At 63.6% G+C, this 18,208-nt stretch overlaps 1 protein-coding gene across 4 annotated transcripts; it reads right to left on the reverse strand.

The window, feature by feature from the left end:
- Positions 1–519: 519 nt before the first annotated feature.
- On the reverse strand, positions 520–13,809 carry COLEC11 (collectin subfamily member 11). Of its 4 annotated transcripts, none has more exons than XM_045189599.2 (7): positions 13,682–13,809; positions 10,885–11,032; positions 6,466–6,537; positions 3,272–3,343; positions 2,372–2,425; positions 1,481–1,576; positions 520–1,335 (listed from the first exon to the last, which is right to left on the reverse strand). In XM_045189599.2, the coding sequence occupies exons 2-7, from the start codon at positions 11,000–11,002 to the stop codon at positions 926–928; spliced, it is 822 nt and encodes a 273-aa protein (XP_045045534.2). In that variant the 5' UTR covers positions 11,003–11,032; positions 13,682–13,809; the 3' UTR covers positions 520–925. The 4 variants fall into 4 exon arrangements, with proteins under 4 accessions (XP_045045534.2, XP_053781792.1, XP_045045533.2 ...); XM_053925817.1 differs by lacking the exon at positions 13,682–13,809 and adding an exon at positions 13,383–13,481; XM_045189598.3 differs by lacking the exon at positions 13,682–13,809 and adding an exon at positions 13,140–13,297.
- Between the last annotated feature and the right edge of the window lie 4,399 nt (positions 13,810–18,208).

Here is an 18,208-nt window from a genome sequence, read left to right on the forward strand (position 1 = left end):
CAGGCCCCGCAGGCCCCGCAGGCCTGGGCATGTCCCAGCAGCCCCCTCCGGGCCCCCAGCCCCGGCTGGTTACCCTCGCACACGCCTGTCTGTGTGTTGTGTTTGGAAAATGAGGTGTTTATACTTTTTACTGGGACTGTGTCCAGTGTACAAAATGTGATGATGGCGGCAGCTTCCAGAATGGCTCCCAGGGCCCCACCTCCTGTGTGCACGTCCCCTGGCGTCCCCACCCCGACTGTCTCAATGGCGAGGTCTCGGATGGCGGTGGCTGGCTTGCCTGCAGGCTGGCTCTGGCTCCCCTTTGCGGCTCAGGGGTGGGGAGGCCGCATGCGGGGACAGGGTCCTGCCCACACCCACAGGGGCCCCTCCAGGCCTGAGTCAGGCCCTGGACACGGGAACGCGGGGACATTCATATTTCTGTCACGGGCCGCTGCGAGCTGGGGTAATTTATGATACGACAGACGATGAACACAGCTCTCAGAGCCAGGAAGAAAACGAAACGGCACCCACGGCTAGTGCTGGAGCATTTATTTCTCTTTCTCCTGGGCTCCCGGCTTGCAGCCCAGCGCAACTGCCCCTACTGGCGGACAGTGAAAAGGGTCCTATACTTTAATCTAATTTACAGAAACGTCCTCTCGGTGAGGGGGGCTCTTCTCCACGCAGAACTCGCAGGGAAGGCACGCCCTGTGGGGCGTGGCCACGGCGGCATCTGGGGCTATCCGGGCGCTGGGGCAGGGGCAGGGGCAATGCTGAGCGGCGCCAACACAAGGAGCATCCCGACTGTAACTCGGGTGAAGAGCCTCCCCCTCTTCCCAGGAGACACCCCAGGAAGACCCCTCCTTCCTTCCTCCTGGGCAGGCGCCCTGGTCTAGTTCAGCCCCTCAGCCGGGCGCGGGGGCCCCTACGCCCCGGGTGGGCCCCGCGCTCACACGTGCTCCTTGTCGAACTCGCACAGGAAGGGCAGGGTGGTGTGGCAGGCCACGTCGTTCCAGCCCCCCGCGGCCACCAGCTCCACGCAGTCCTCCTCGTCGTAGGCGTTGTTGGGCTCGCCGCCGCGCCACTTGTTGAAGGTCTGCATGGGCGAGCGGTCCGCATACACGAAGCTGCCCTCACGGTCCAGGTCGTTGATGCCGATGAAGACGCGGGACAGGCCCGCCTGCGCGACGTAGGCGGCCATGAGGCCGTTGGCAGCCTCGTCCTTGGGCATGGCCAGCGTGCCGCCTCGCCCCTGGCAGGACAGCTGCGCGTCCACGTACGTCCTCTCCTCCTTGACCAGCAGGTAGATCTTGCTCTCGGTCTCGCGCACGCCGGCGACAGCTGCGGGGGAGGGCAGCGCTGGAAAGTGAGCACTCGCGTTTCTGCAACAGACTCAGTGCGCGCGCACGGGGCCTCGTTCTCCTGGGGTTCGGGGGGGGGGGGGGGGGGGCGGTCCGGGGGTGGGGGACGGCATGGGACAGAAAAGGCACCGAGAAGAACCTACCGTGCTTTATGAATTTCAGCTCGGTGGTCAGCTGGGTGACCTGGTTGTCCATCTCCCCGATGGCCTTCCGCAGCTGGCTGCACTCGCACGGGAGGCCTGCGGGGGCGGGTCTGCGTCAGGAGGAGGGCTCGGGGGCGGGGCTCAGGAAAGCAGTGGCCACTCCCCAAAAGAGGCGCGTCACTAGACGTGGGCCCTCCGGGCCCAGACCCAGAGGACTGTGGGACTTGGCTCAAGGCAGTCACCGTGGAGGGGGACCGAAGACGAAGCATTAGGAACAAGGGCAGTGGCAGGACCGGGACGCAGTGATTGAAAGCTGGGGACACTAGGTTCCTGTCTCAGTGACTCAGTGGGAAGCAGCACCACGCTACGCTGCATGGAGCAGAGGAGCCCGTGAGCCAATGGCACCACTGGGGCACCCATGCAGGGACTTGGGGCCGACCCCGGGCCAGGCACACACTTGGGCGGCGTTGGCCTGTGTGTGGACCGAAGGAGGGGTCGTGGTTGCAAGGACATCCGGAACAAGGGAAAACCCAGAAAACACAGACGTGCTTTTATTGAGGTTTGGTGGCCAGAGGAGGGGGCCCGTGGCACCCAGAGAGGCACAGAGGGCGGATGCTGGGCTGCAGGACGGCGTGTCTGGGCGGAATTCTGCAGTGAAAGGAGCGAGCGTTGGCAACAGGCAGCAGCAGGCCTGGGAAGGATGTGCCGTGTGGAGGTGGGAGGACCCAGGACCCTGGAACAGCCTCGGGGGGAGTGGCGGACAAGGGGAGCCCACGCCAGCCACGAGCCCCCACTTCCCAGCCCAGGGCAGCTTTAGGTCAGGAGTCACATGTAGTCGGAAGTGCGATCTGAACACTCGTTCCGAGGCTCCTTGGACCCTCTGAGCCGTACCTGGGTCTCCATTGGGGCCGGGAGGCCCTGCATCGCCAGAATCCCCTTTTTCACCTAAAAAAGAAAAGCAAGGTCAAAGTCACCAAGTAGAGGGGGGACACGTTTCACAAGTTCACAAGGATGACATGTCACGTCCTCCACGTGGGACGTTCTGGGTCCCCCAATCCACAGGGAGTGACGTTCGGTAGATCCCAATCCTCACGCCCCACGGGCTCAGCGGAACAGGTCCCTCACGCGGGACCTCAGAGCACCGGACGAGCGTTCTCTGCACCAGCTCCGGGACGCCCCGGGGCATCCGGGAACACGCTTCGGACGTCACCCCACGAGTCCTGACACCAGGGGCAAGTGGCCACTAAACCAGCCGCCAGCTCTGTCCGGGTCCCTCCTCACAGCAGGAAGACCCAGGCAGAGCATGTGACCCTGGAGCCCAGGGGACCTCAGGGGTCATCTAACCACCGGGACTGAGGGGCCTCCCCACCCTGCAGAGACCCGTCCTCCCGGCCCCGAGAGGCGGCGAGGGGGCCCAGGCACACGTGGCTGCCCCAGACCTGGGCTCCTGCCACCTGCTGCATGGGACGCACCACGCAGCCACTCTGCCTTCTAGCTTCTCTACAACTAGACAGAGAGTATTCACCCTAAAGCCACGTGACATCCCGTTACCTTCCTCCCCCCCCCCGGAAACCCCGAGTCTCGGCTGGGGGCCAGCGACCACTCCAGCGGTGGGTTCGGGGACATTTGCCCGGGAGGGGCTGAGCCGTAGGGTCTGCCCAACGGGCTCCTCTGTCTCCTTCGTCGACACCGGGGCTTGGAAACGACAGGCAGCCTGACAAGGACCCGGGATGGGGACCTCCTGGGCAGGACGGGGAGGCAGGACGGGGAGGCAGGACGCATCAGAAGTACCTTTAGAACCGATGGGACCGATCTTTCCGTGACGACCCACCGTGCCTTTCTGTCCCTTGTCACCCGCGTCTCCTGCGCAGAACAGATGGATGAAACGTGGTTGATGCACAGGCAGTGCCAGTCCCTCCCACGGGCATCGCACACACGCACACTCATGCTGTACACACACGTGCACGTGCACACCCACTGCACGTGCAAACACACACACATGCTACACACATACACCACACCCACACGCACATTCACAAACGCATGCACACGCACACAAGCACCCCTTTCTGCTCACCCACACAGGCTACCAGCCCCGTCAGCACAAGCGGGTGTGAAGCCGGAGCACGGGGCGGCCGGGAGGCCCTCCCACAGCACACCCCCCCACCCCCACCCTGTACAAGCTTCCCACGCCAGCCCCATCGAGGTGCCGGCTGCTGTCTCTGAGGGGACAGCCTGGTGGGGGGCACGATGGAAAGGTGGGGACCGTCCAGCCCCTGTGACTGCCGACGCCAACACCATCTACTTCACGCTGCAAGGCAGCTCGTGCGACCACGGAGCCACCTACCCGCACCCTGTCCCCGGCTTCCCCGGCCGGGGGAGGCCTGCTCTGGCAACTTGTGGACATGGGTTAAAGACCCCACGGAGGGGATGCCCTGAGGGTGAGGAGAAGGAAGGGCAGGCGGGAGCGGCCCAGGACGGCGAGGGGGTGTGAGGCCGGCCGTCTGTCACCCCAGGGCAAGGATCCGGCCCTGGGCACACGTGGGCCTATGGTCGCCAGTCCCGGGGGCCTCGGCATGGTGCTACCCTCAGCCCAGCAACCCAGACGCTGTGAGTCCGCGGGGCCAGAGCTCATCTTCGAGCAGGAGGCACAGCATCCGCCCCAGCGTGCGTCGGAGAGCCCAGCAGGCCTCCACCTCGTCCAGCCATGGCAGCTCCACACACGGCTATCTGCCTCGGTGTCCACACAGCCATCTCCCCTCTGGGCTCCACGGGCTCCCAGGGCTCCAGGCTGAGTCCACCAGCACCCAGCTCCTAATCCGCTCAACTCGGGAATTCAACGACAGGGAACCCACAAGCCAGGCCACCTCTGCCCAGGGGAGTCCGTCCTCGGCTCTACGAGGCACCAGGAGTGTCTGCAGCGCCGCGGGCCTGTGCTGCCTTGTCGAGCAGGAAGAGGGGACTGAGGCTGAGAGATGGCCGAGCGCCTGGTGACGGGGACGAGCGAGCAGAGAAGCGTCTGCACGTGAAGCCCAGCACTGCGGCCTCACGCGCTGCAGGACTTGCAGGCACTGTGACCCGGAACTCTCTGGAGCGGCTAAGTGGTCCCCCTCCCGCAGGCGGAGAGGAGCCCGCCCTCTGCCCACCCTGACACCCCAGGGGCCTCTCGGCCCAGGCCCTGCTGCCACTGCCGCGTTCTCTCAGCTCACACACGGGACAGAAGGGGGGCAGCCCGCTGGGTGGGGAAGTGCGGGGCCAGCCGGGGGCTTCTGTGATGACACCCCACTGCGGGCAGCTCTAAGGAAAGAGTCAAGACACGAGCAGAAAACGGAAGCGTCTTACGTGCCCAGAAGGAAATAAACCCAAGAAGGGCTTTTAAAGCAACAGAAAAGGAAAACCCAACGAAGGACAAAAAGACAGGAAAGATGCGAATCCCTTTCAGGCACCTGAACAGACCCGACTCCAGTTCCTCCGGAAAGACAGAGGCAAAGGGGACCCTGCGAGGTGGCGCTTCACTGCCGCTGTCAGCGCGCGAGGGGCCGGACACCGAGTCCGTCCCTTAGGAGGCGTCACGGGAATTTCACCCACGCGATGGCACGGCGAGGTGTGTCTTCCAGCTGCGCCCACACTTTAAAAAGTGACCGGCACGAGATCGTTCACGGCAGTGCAGCCCCAGGGAAACGTGAGTCCCCGGGAGCAGCGGGCCGGGCGGACAGCGCGGGGTAACTCCCCAGCGCGGGAGAGAGGACAAGGGAAGCCCGGTCCCCGCGGATCAGTCTCCAAGGGGCACGACTCCGTGCCCAGGGTGGCGTGCGGCCAACGCGCGGGCGCTGCTCTCTCAGGAGCGGAGGGACAGGGCGCCAACAGGCAGCCACGCGGTGGGACTGCGTGAGGACTGATAACCCACAGTGGCTGTGCTGGGGGCATCGGGAAGGAGACTGCTCTCTGTGCACCACTTCTGCACGTTTCAAACTGTGAGCTACAGAACTAGCCTACTTATTTTTTCAATTAACTTCTATGAGCAGAGAGAAAAGTGAGGCGTGAACGTCAGCACCAGAGGTAGGCGGGGCCGGCCGGCTGTGATGGAGACGCTCTGGGTGGTGACCACGAGGAGAGGAGAGTCCACACGCATGCACGGCTGTCACTGGCCACACCTCGCACTTGAAAAGGAGGAAGCAAATCCCCCCTCACAACAGTCAGACCGCCATTCGTAGGTTTAGAACCACACATTTGACGACCTGTACGGGGACTGTCATAAGGGTTTCGAAAAGCTGGGCACAGCCTCGCTCTGTGGGGCCGTGGGGCCGCGGGGCCAGCTGGCAGCCTGGCTGGGGGAGCCCAGCGCTCGTTCTCGCGCGGCGAGTGAAGATGCCGAAGGTGCACTTCCGCCGCAGGTTCCAATGACTTGATCAAACCTTAAAGCCAAGCGGGCCACCCCGACCCAATGTTAGCAGTGCCGTTCACTGGACACCTCCCGGTCACTGGGCCGCGGGCTGCCTCCACGTCCAGCCTGGTGCCCCAAGCTTGGCACCGCCCAGGGGGCCGCCCGACCGTGCCTGGCCGTGAGGACCCACACTCACGGTGGTTGGCACCCATAAGCGGTGCGTGGGCGCCATGCAGGACTGCCCACCTACCCACGTCTGTGTGGGTCCCTCGGCTGCCCTCAGGGTTGGCTAGTTGTTTGCACACCCTCACAATTGCACTTACGCGTGTAACACTCACGGGATCCCGTCCTCCAGGTGAGGCTGCTGAGGGTCGCAGAACGTGAACTCCTGGACACGCAGCCGCCCTCGAACACTGCCCAGGGCCCACAGCAGCCCACAGGCCGGTGCCCGGGAGCTCTGTTCAGAGAGGCCTCTGCGCCCTGCCTCACCGCCTGGCCGGCTGCCCTCCTGACACCTACACGGGTGTGGGGTCCCCTCGCGCCCCCCACCCGGCCTCTCTCCTGCCCTCACGTGCAGAGCTCCGAGAGGCAGAGAAGGTACCTTTCTCTCCCGTGGGGCCCACTCTTCCGGGCCGGCCGGGTGCGCCCTTGTCTCCTTTCTCGCCAGCATCCCCTGCGGAAGAAAGCACATGTGTTCAGGACTCGGTCCAAGCACAGGATCCAGTGTGACGGGTGGGTGCAGGGACAGCAAAGAAAGCTCGCTCTGTGCCCCCACCAGCCCCTGGGCTTCCATCCCCCCAAACTTGGCCCCCCTCTCTTCCTGACCCTCTCCTACCCAGATCCGCCCCCCAAAGGGCGTTCAGCTCTCCTCCCCCATCCACTCTCAGGACCCTGCTTCCTCCCCCACCTTTTATGAGCAAAGACAAAAGTGAGCCGTGAGCATCAGCACGAGGGGTTGGTGGGGGGCCGACCAGGACACGCTTCCCTCTCTCCAACTACCCCTCTGCCCAGCTCCCAGTCTGGCCCCAACGCACCGCAACATGCTCCCCAAGACCCCGAATGTCTATGACCCAGGAGGCAAACACAAGGCCCGTGGGCCGAACCCAGCCCTCCACCTGGTTTATCCGGCCCGGCACCTTGGTCCTATCTTCTTAACTGTTAAGGAGTAGTTACATGTATACAGTCCTAAAGTTACATTCGGCCCTCTGAGGGCAACCACAAGGCTGATGCGGCCCCTGGTGAGAATGAGTTTGACACCCCTGGTCCAAGTGGAGTGTCCTCCAGGGCCAGCGACTCTCCTGGCCCCTCCCTGCCCCCATCTGCCTGTCACACCGGGCAGCTGGGACCAGAACCCCTGCCATTCAGCACGAGCCCTGCAGGGCCCACGCCCCTGCTCCGACCAGCCGAACGGCTTCTCCCCGGACCCACAGCGTTAAGTGCAGACTTGCTGGACAAGTGAGCTGTGGCCCCGGGGCCCACACCGACCCCCAGCCTCCGACGTCTCCCCTCTGGTGAGGGCCGCGTGGCCTGTGCCCGGGGACGCACCGCGCTGGCAGTGCCCTGCCCCCCCCTTCTTCTGATCCTCTGCGGCGGGGTCTCAGAGGATCCTCCTGGCCCCAGTCTCTCCTAGTGACCTTGGCCTTGTCCTTGCAGGTGATCCTCAGACGCACTTCCTGAGAACAAAGGCCGTTTCCAAGCTCTGCTCACGTGCAGCAGGGTTGGAAATGTCTGCTTGTCTCAGGGGGGCGTGAGCTCTAAGCCCCCGGCTCCCATCCACCTGTCCACTCAGAGACCGTGGGCCCCGCCATGCCCGCCCCTCCTCAGGCTCCGATTTGGGCTGACCACTGCGCAGACCGAGCTGCCCTCCACCAGCAGCAGCTCCTGTGTCGCCTGCCTGGCTCTCACCCGCCCTCATGAACAAACGGCTCCCTCCTGGCAAAGAAACACGGGAAACGTCGTTGGGATTTACGGCTTGCTCGCCTCCCTGCCGATCACACAGAAATCTGTGCGCAGCAAGCTTTGGTGTGGGCTGCACTGGGACGATTCTGGGCCCAGCAGAAAGGCGGGTCCTGAGATGCTCTGAGGCAGGCGGGCCACCGGCGCTGACGGGCTGCGGGGTCCCCTGATCTCCTGGCGCCTGCGTCTGCAGCCCGACACGTGAGTCTGCGAGCCCACGCTGCCCCGGGATGCGGCGCCGTAGCACAGAGGAGCGGCGGGTGCCTCCGTGGGCAGACACTGGGAGCCAGGCTGGCTGCACATCCCGTTGACCAGCAGGCTGCCCGGACCAGACCAGAGGGCCATGTCCAGGGAGCACAGCTCCCGCAGGTCTGTGTCCCAGCACAGCTTTACCCACCTTGTCATAAGGGGTGACGATTCGTGATTTTTAAATTAATTCGATAAAACCCGTAAGAGTAACTGTGCCCTTTGAAGGTTTCTGCACCGCAGGCTCGCCGGCCTACAGCACTGTTTGTGCTCCTCCAGCCAACACTTTCGGCCATGGAGCCAACACTGTCTTCCCATCGCGGGAGTCCTTCCTCCCTCCAAATGCAGACGTGATGTGTTATCATTTATATTCTCTTTTTAAAGTGTTTTATTTATTGGTTTTTAGAGAGAGGAAGGAAGGGGGTGAGAGAGAGACATCGATTTTGTCCCACTGACTCATGCAACATTGGAGAACGTGACCAGGGATCGAACCACAACCTTGGCACCTGGGGACAGCGCTCCCACCACCGAGCCCCCGGGCCAGGGCTCGTGCGCAATTACTATTAGGCCTCTAGTAGCAAATGCGTTTCACCTCCAGCGCCAACACCAGTCAGCAGGAGGGCTGCACGGAGCCACCCCGAGACAGAACAGACAGCCAGGCTGGACGCGAGGAGTGTCCTTGCCCACCGCACCTCTCAGCCTCTCACGGCTGGCGGGCCTGGCCCGGGGAGTCTCAACCTTGTCTGCCTCCTCAGGGAATGGGGCCTCTCCCGCCTCCAGGGGGCGGCATTGCACTTGTGTCCCCACCTCTGACTGACAGATGGTGGGGGACAAACCCTCTCGCAGGCTGTTCTGGGCCTTTCAGGTGGAGCGCAGGCTGGGTGGCCGCCCATCCATCCCCTGACCCTGTGCATAGCCAGCTTAGGCACCGTCCCGGAGATGGAAGACAACGAACGTCCTGGGTCACCGCCCACCCTGAAGCTGGGTGTGAAGGTGAAGCCCATAGCGCACACACATGCACACACGTGCGCACACTCGCTCTCCTGCCATGAAAAGTCCTCACTGCCCGGGACCCTTCCTGAAAGAAGGTGGAGCTGCTAAGGTGGGAGGGTCCTGGTGCCTCTGCCCTGAGGCCCCCACCTCGCCCTGAGGCCATGGGCTGTGCCCCGTGTGGCCGTCACAGCCTCTCTGCAAGGTCAGAGGTGACCTGTAGGCCATCCGAGGAGGGAGGCAGCCTCCCTGACTTCGCTGGACTCAGGCTGGCCAAACGGCCACGGCCCCTGCCCCTCACCGCACCCGCTCACCGGCACGGGGTGCACACCAAGTGGCAGGCGTCCCTCTGACGCCAGTCCTCCCTTCAAAGGGGACAAAAGTCAGCCTCACCCCAAACCGTTGCTGTCTGGAAGCCCCAACTTGCTTCTTGGCATCGGTTCCCCTCCTCTCGTCACCCCCACCCAGCGCCCTGCTGCTGGTCCAAGCAGCAGAGCAATGAACTTCCTGCAGGGGCTTCCTGTTTCTGATCGGCACACATGGCACAGGGCAGGGCCCCGAGTGGCCCCTGCGTTCCCCCATCAGAGCAAGACCCCAGTCCTCCCCCCTACCCCCAGAACTGTGCTCAGGGGGGCAATGGCTGCATGCAGAGCCCCCTGTCAGCACTTCTGAGAAGCAGCTGGAGCCTGTTCTCACCAACAGAACAGACAAGGGCTGGGCCCGAGGCCTGGGACCCACCCCAATTCCCCACCAGCATGCAGGGGCCACTGGCACCAGCACCTCCTGTTCCCGGAGCCAGACCAGGAGGGAACGTTCGGACGCCAGAGCCCCCCCACGCCCACCTGGGGCAGAGGCTGCGCTGCTCACACTGAAACCACAGGTTCCAGCGGCAGCCGCACCAGGCCACAGCTCCAGGGGCCGGCCGGCCCGCTCACCGGGACATTTGGAGGTGCCAGCTTCTGCCAGCACGGCACAGCGAAAGGGGCCCAGAGACACTGCCACCCCCAGCAGGGCGTCCCCCAGTCCCCTGCAGCAGCACCCCCAGCCGGGAGTGGAAGGGGGGACATGGGGGCCCCCATGTGTGGGAGCATCGGCTGGCCCCTCCTGCCTCCTTGCTCAGGAGCTGGGGGCCCGGGCTGACCCTGAGTGGCAGAGGTGCCCTGTCTCGGCCTCAAAAGCCCTTATCCCGCCTGCACGGGGCCTGGGATGGCGAAGCTGGTCCTGTGTGGGAGTGATGGGGGGCGGGATCTCGTGCTTTGTGAGACCGGTGACTTCCTCAAGTCAAGGGCCACTCTGGGCCCTGGTGCCCTGGGCTGGCACCCTCCCCCCTGTCTGCAGGGCATGCCCTACCAGCGGGGAGACTTCAGACAGAGTGACGAGGGAAATGGCTTTCGGTTCTAGAAGAAGGATGAAGAGTTTCCAGAAGCCACGCGGGAGCCCAGGCTTCGGGGCTGCCCAGCCCGACTGGCCAATCGCTGAATTCCCTGCCCTGCAGATGCCCCATCCACAAAGTGGACCGGAGGCCCTCTCCCAGGGATCACAGGACTGTGAGCGCTGAGCCTGGGACACCTGTCAGCAGCCCCTCCCGCCCTGGGCTGAGGCCCGAGCAACGTGGAACAGCTCCTGAGTCGCAGAGTTCCCAGCTGAAGGGAGCATGTCCCCGCTTTCTCAGGTGGGCAAGCCGTGCCCACCGGGGTCGGCCCCTCATCCACACCAGAACGCAGGGCTGCAGACTCAGCAAGGCTGCGGTGTCACCGTGCTCAGGGTCCCCACCTGCCACCGCAGTGGCCCTGAGGGGGAGGCAGGGCCAGGAGCCAGGCGGGGTTACCTTTGAGGCCGGGGACCAGGATCTGCACAGAGCAGGCGTCGTCCACGGTCTGCTGCGGGTCTGCGGGCGGGGCCAGCGACAGGAAGGCCAGGCTGACTAGGGCCAGAGCCCTCTTCATGACGAGCGAGTGCCGGCAGGGCACCGACCCCTGAGGGAGGGAAGGGTAAACAGTGACGGGAACTCCGAGCAGCAGGCAGCTAGTGACAGTGTGCAGGCCACGGCCGGGCCCCAGCCTCCTTCCTCTGATGGGGCCGTGGCTGGGCTGCTGCCTGGGGGCCCCTGCTGTGTGGGCCTAGCTCATCCCAGTCCTGGGAGCTGCAAACGGCTTCCTCTTCCAGTTCGTCACGACTGGCCCTTCGCTCACATGAAGGCGTGTTTGTAGGTCAGGGAGCCATGCAGCGCGCCTGGCCAGCCTCACAAGCCAGGTCCTGCCACACACCGACGTTCCCTGGCCTGTCCCACCCGGCCCCTCGTGCGAGGCCACGCCCCTGGATGGGGAGCGCCCCTGTCTCTTGCTGACTCTGCAGCAGCGTCCCCACACAGACGCACATCCCCGACCAGCAGGCCGCCGGGCTGTGCTCGGCTTGAGTCTCACAGACAGCAACACAGCGCATGGAGTCTTCGGGGTACCCCTTTCCCACCACGGGGCACCTGGGCTCTGCCACAGCGCTCCCTCCAGGGGGCTGGAGGCCCCTGACTATCGGTGTGGGATGGGGTGGAGTTGGAAGGGGCAGGACAGCTGTCCCTGGGTCACTCGGGGAGCATCTGACACCCCCCCATAACGTGGAACTTAGGTGTTGCATGGCACCATGGCTGGGGACAGTGGGGTGCTGCTGGACCAGCGCCCTGGCCAAACGCCATCTCCTTGGTCTACCTGGTCACCTCCAGGTGGAGTCGAGACCCCTCCTGTGACTGAGGCACCCAGGGCTCTGCCTGGGGCCCATGGCCAGCGCTCCCTCGGTGGCAGCTTTGTGTGACTGCAACCACACGCTGCGGCGAGCCCCACGGCCAGCAAGGGTCTCCAGACGAATGGAAGCGCCGGAAGCCAGCGTTCCTGTGCGGTGAGCCTGCCGGGCACTCAGCAGACACGGTGAACAGCGTCCACGTCCCAGGCCAGCGGGCGAGGTCCCAGAACCGAGCACAAAGGGCCGGGGACCAGGGTGAGCGCTCTCCGCGTGGGGACAGCAGAGGCCGCCCTGGGCCACTGACCATCATGAAGTCCCCGCTGCTCAGCTGCCCTCCCAGGAATGACGATGTCACGTCAGGAGGTGGGGATGCCTCGGGCAATATCACCGGGAGCACTCACTCGCCACACTGACCTCTGCACTCCGGCCAGAGACTCTGGACTTAGTCCCTGGGATGCGAACTGGGAAGCGTCTCAGGTACCGGGAGCTGATGTGCACTGTCCCCTGTGGCGAGCACAACCTGGTGAGCAGGTGCAGTGCTCACCTGCTGACGGCTGAAGTGCAGCTTTCAGGAAGTCCAGCGGCCACGTCCCAGGAAAGGAGGGTACAAGGAGAGCAGCAGGACAAGCTGCGGCCGGGACCCCTGGCCTGTCCTTCACCTACTTCCTGACCCCGCTGCTGCGCACACTCCCGTGCCCACCCCGGGGCTTGCCCTGACCCTGGGCAGCTCCACATCTGTAGCCGGCAGGAGGCGGGGGTGGGGGTGACTCTGGTGGGAGCTCTCTCCTGCTGGCTGGGAAGAAGAGTCCCGTTTTGTAAATGGAGAAACCACAGCTCCTCCCTGAGCTCTGGAGCAACAACGCCTTCTCTGCAGGTGGCGGCGGGGAGGGGTTGGGGGCGGCTTTGCAGAGGGTAGGGGATTCCCGGTGGGACTAGAGAGTAAGGAGAAATCAACAGGGAAACAAAGACTCGACGCACCCACGCACGCCTGCACAGGGCACCCGTCTCCGCAGCAGCCCGGTCCCCTACAGACACTTTCGGCACCCATGGAGCAGCCCTGGCCGCTGAAGCACACCGCCGGCTGGCCCCCGACCAGGCACTGGGGCCACAGCACGGGCAGCTCGACACCAGATGGCACATGTTCTCCTTATCTTTTTACGAAGACCACTAGCTTCACCCAAACCTGCCTGTCCTCGTCTCCGTCCCCGTCTCCAGGACACAGACCTTCTGAAGTCCCGCTGTGGAAACAGGGGTCCTGCCCTGCGTGCAGCCAGGCAGTGCCCCATCACACGGAGAGTCACCCCGCACATGCGGTAGCCCCAGACGGACGGGCACACTCAGAATCCACACCTCACTTCTCCGCCAGCCAGGTGTCAGGCGGGGGGTGGTGGAGGGTGCGCCCCTACACTGCGGGCTTCTCCAGTTTGGAGCTCCAGGTGACTGCCACTCCATGTAAGATGACCTGCTGTTCCCCACATCCGGGATCCCTGTGACTGAGCTACCTGTGCCTGAGCACAGATTGCTGGCTGCCCACACCCCTCCACACCCCCGGCAGGCTGGCTGCTCAGGAGCAGCCCCTACAGCCACACGCACCCTGGGCTGGGAGGGAGGGAAGAAACGGCTCCACCTCTGCCAATCTACATGACCCGACGCAACCGCCTTGTCACCGGATCTAGGGCCGTCGTGGCAACTGCCCTGTGGGCTGGTGAGCTAATGGAGCCTGGGACTCCTGGTCCTGAAGGACTCGAGCCTCTGGCCTGGATCCAGCACAGAGTCCCTGTCCCCTCCCACCCAGGGCTCCCTCGGACTGTCTGGAACCGGCCTTCCTGGCTCTGCGTCTCCCCCACCCTGGTTTCCAAGGCGGCAGACTCGCCTGCAGGGATGTTCCCTACCTGAGGCTCACAGGAGGCAAAGGGGCGTCCTGACCGTCGGGGGCCGCGAGGACACTGGGCCTGGGCAGCCCCACACAGAGGCCAGTGCGCCCAGGGCTGTCCCGCCGCCCAGCAAATCAGGACGGTTGTCCCAGTGTTATCTGCACACCGCTTCCTGTTTGAGACCATCGCTGTCCCGCTGGGGGAGGGGGGTGGCGCACTGAGTGTGGGAACAGGCAGGCAGGGGATCCAGGCTGGGGGGGCATGGGCCCTTGCAGAGAGAGGCCTAACTCTCCACCTAAACACCTCAATATCTTCGCTGTTCTTCCCGTTTTCTTTTTGGAGCAGACAAGCCTGAGTGTTTTGGAAATCAGTTAAACATGAGGCAGGGTGACAACAATTGCCCAGTAGGAAACCCATCAGACAGAACGAAAATTCGCGGCCTTCTTGTCCACGTGGGGTTTCACATGAAGCACCCGGTACACCTACTGCTTGTCCAGACCGGACCCCAGGGGGACCCCAAACTCACTCCACTCACTGAACTTTCAATTGAAGGCAAGGCGTGCCCCAAACACGTCTTTGTGGTGGACTGGGCAGATCTGGCCTATACAGTGGGGTGGAGGCTTCTTTAAGAAAGATACCTGTCCTGGCTGGTGTTGCTCAGTGGGTTGAGCACCGGCCTGTGAACTGAAAGGTCACCAGTTCGATTCCCAGTCAGGGGACATGCCTGGGTTGTGGGCCAGGTCCCCAGTAGGGGGCGCACGAGAGGCAACTGATTGATGTTTCTCTCCTTCTCATTCTCCCTCCCTTCTCTCTCTCTTAAATAAATAAACAAAATCTTTTCGGAATGAAACAAAGAAAGATACGTACAGGCCAGTGTGGTGCAGTTGGGTGAGCGTGGTCCCTCAGAGAGAAAGGTCTCCAGTTCAACTCCTGGTCACACAGGTGCCTGGGTTGTGGGTTCAGTCCCTGCCTGGGTGCGCATGACAGGCAACCAACCAATGTTTCTCTCACACATCCGTGCTTCTCTCCCTCTCTCTCTTGCTTCCTCCCGCCCCCTCTCACAATAAAACCTTCTTTAAAGTAAGGTGCGGACTTCCGGGTACAGCAGGCACTAGGGACGTGATGGCAGCAGCGAACCTGCCATGGGACCCTGGGAGAGCAAACCCTGCGGGTTCTCTGTGTCCCTTGCGGAGAGGGGGGAGGGAGGAGGCGAGAGAGGGAGAGAAATACCCATGCGTGGCTGCCTCTCATGCCCCCAACCAGGGACCTGGCCCACAACCCAGCCGTGTGCCCTGACTGGGAATTGAACCAGAGACCCTTTGGTTCGCAGGCTGGCGCTCAGGGCACCAAGCCACAGCAGCCAGGGCACCTGTGTTGTCACTGTTCCTCCACGGACGGAGGCTGCGGGGCAGGCGCCCAGAGCACGCGTACCCAGCTGCACACTTCGCCCCGACAGTGTGTGCGTCGAAGCTGCTCAACACAACCGGGAGAAGCCCCCCGCGACGTCAGGCTCTGCCCCAAGCATCAGTGCCAGGTCGGGACACCCTCTGAGCCCTGAGCATCGTGCTGGACACTCCAGCCGGTCAGTGAGGCACCGAGTCCCCCAGACTCCCCTGCAAGCTTAGCCCGGCCCCCGCTGGAACCCCAGCAGGAGTCTCTGTAGGTACAGACACGGTTGCGCTACATTTCTGTGAAAGGACAGAGCCAGAATAGCGAGACCTGTTCTGGAAAGTCGAGTGGGAGGACTCAGTCTGCCCAGCGTCAAAGGTCTCATGCATCGGAGCTGCACAGAACCCACACAACACACCCAGCTGGTCGAAGATTCTCGTGTGTGTGTGTGTGTGTGTGTGCGTGCGTGTGTGTGGTACGACACACACAACAGGGTTTGTCTTTCTGTGACTGCTTATTTCACTCAACATGATGTCCTCCAGGCCCGTCTAGGGGGCAGCCTGGGTCGAAACTCCTCTCCCTCACAGGCTGAGAGCCCCCGGATGCACGCATCACGTTCTCTGCACCCGGCCCCCCCGGGGTGCAGAGCTGGGTCACTGCAGTGAACGCTGCTGCTGGAACGCGGGGGACGGACCCCCCTCAGCTCTGGGGGGCTCTCCCCAGGAGAGGGGCTGCTGGCGGTGTGCGAGCACAGTCCACGCCTCCCTCCTCCCATGTCTTCTCACAGCCGAAGTGGGTACTCACCTTTGCTTTTCGTATTTTTTTAAAGATTTTATTTATTGATTTATTTTTAGACAGAGAAGGGAGGGAGAAAGAGAGGGAGAGAAACATCAACGTGCGCTTGCTTCCCACACCCCCCCCACTGGCGACCTGGCCCACAACCCAGGCGTGTGACCTGACTGGGAATCGAACCAGCGACCCTTTGGTTCGCAGCTCAATCCACTGAGCCGCACCAGCCAGGGCACCTTTTGTTTTTAGAAAGTGCCGATAACCTGATTATTCCTCCCAGATGCAAAACTAGGCGACAGTATCGTACTGACCGGCCTACGTGAAGTGGACTGTCCGTGGGAACCACCCCCACACTGTAACCCACTCTCCTGCGCTGTGCCAGGGAAGCATCCACCCGCCCCTTCTGCCCCTCCCCCCCCCTCCCCTCGGCTTTGGCTTTTTCTCAGGAACACTGTCTGGGAACAGCCTTTCCCCTCGTGAACTCTGACCCCCAGCCTGGCTGCTTCCAGTGGGTGGAGGGGATCTGGCTGCTTCCCAGCTACTGTTTACATTCTCAGAGATAGAGGAGAAGTCTGGGCCCCTGCCGGGTGGAGGCCCTTGGTCACTGGGTGGGGCCTCAGTGGCATCACAGAGCCCTGCTGCTGGGACATGGCCCCTGCCCACAGGCCCCGTGGCCTCCCGCCCTCCTCCGGACCCCGCTCCAGCTCCCCGGCTCCCGTCCCAGTGTGCGGGCTTGGGTCCCTGCATCCCCAGGGCATGTGCTCCCAGCCTGGCCACCGAGAATTGGGGGACAGCACCCAGCATGGGGTGCTCTGGCTTCACACCAAGTCTGTCAGAGACACAGACACGGCCAGGATGCCCTGCCTTGAAGTCCAAGGACACAGCATCGCTACAGCAAGCGCAGGTCCATGGCCCACCTGAGTCTGACTGGCAGGCTGGGGGCGGGACTCATGTGCTGCCACGTCCGACACAACCCCAGGCACCGCTGCTGCTGCTGCCACTTCAGGGACCACCCTCGAGAGGACCACAGCCACCCCAGGGCCCTGGGAGCCACGCCTGGAGCCTGACACGTGGGACACACACACCAATGACCTGGCACCGCTGCAGGCACGCACTTCTCATGGCCTGTGCTGCCCAACCTCAGTCCGTGAGCCCACGAGACCGCCCAGTCCTGCTGAGGCAGCACTGAGCCAGCAGGCTGCCCCGACTGAAGCACAGCACTGCTGGATGCGGCGCTGTCCCATCTGGGCCCCTAGGAGCACAGCCGTCCTCGGCCTGACAGAGCGCCGGGGCCCCTCCCGCGAGGAGACGACCTGGTGGAAGTGAGGGCGGCTGTGCAGGCTGGTGACAGCACACGCGGGCTCGGGGGCACCTCCCCCACCACAGCCCACCCGATCGTCCCCTAGAGCAGCAGTGCTCATGTCCCAGCCGGTCAGCCACGCAGCCTGCAAACCAGAGAGAGCGAGGCTGGTCGTAGAGTTTCAGGAACCAGCGCAGCCTCCTCGCGCGACCCCCACTGCGTCCATCCTGCCTGTGGGTGCCGAGCAGGGACTTACAGGCAGAGGCTGGAGCTCCCTTGTACTCAGTCCTGGGCCGACCAGAGAACTGCATGTGCGGGGAGCCTCCGCTCCCAGGGCTGTTCCAGCACCGGGTCGGGGCTAGTGACGGCGAAGACCAGCTGAAGAGGGAGCAGCCAGTGGGGACAACCCCACACTCCAGGTCACGGCCACACACATGCTGACCACTATGTGCCAGTAAAACCTGGAACCAAGGGAGACCTTTCAGTGAAAGGCCCGTCACAGCGACCTCGTGTCTGTGCCAGCCTCGCTTCGCCGAGACCCTTGGGGGTCCCTGTCCAAGCCCGCCCAGCTGTGGGCGTGGCCTCCCCCTCGCAGGACCACCTTCCCGAGGGACGAGCCTCGAGTCCGGGGCAGCTGACAGGCTCCAGGGAAGCCTCACAGCGTGAGATGGAGAAGCGACCAGGAGAACCAGTAACAGCCAGAGCCCCGCCTCCGTTCCCTTCAGGAATCCCCACTGTTCACAGGGTTTCAAAGATTCTCGCTCCTCCTTTCAAAAAAGAAATGCACATCTGATCTGGTTTTCGAGGACGAAGACGTCCGCCCACTCACTCGACAGATAATCAGTTGTTACAAAGCGCCAGGAGCTCTGCCAGACACCCACCTCCCTGACTGACTACCCTGTGCACCAGCCGCGCCGACGGGCCTGGCACGGACCGGCCCACAGCACGTGCCCACACGCCCGCGGGTTGGCACTAGAAACCTTGCGCACTGCAGGCTCGCCCAAAGCCGACTGCGGGAGCCGTGCACCGGCCTGCGGGTCCCTGTCCAGGACGGCTTAGAACTACTG

The sequence above is a fragment of the Desmodus rotundus genome, chromosome 5 (assembly GCF_022682495.2).
Source record: "Desmodus rotundus isolate HL8 chromosome 5, HLdesRot8A.1, whole genome shotgun sequence".
In the NCBI taxonomy this organism is placed as follows: Eukaryota; Metazoa; Chordata; class Mammalia; order Chiroptera; family Phyllostomidae; genus Desmodus; species Desmodus rotundus.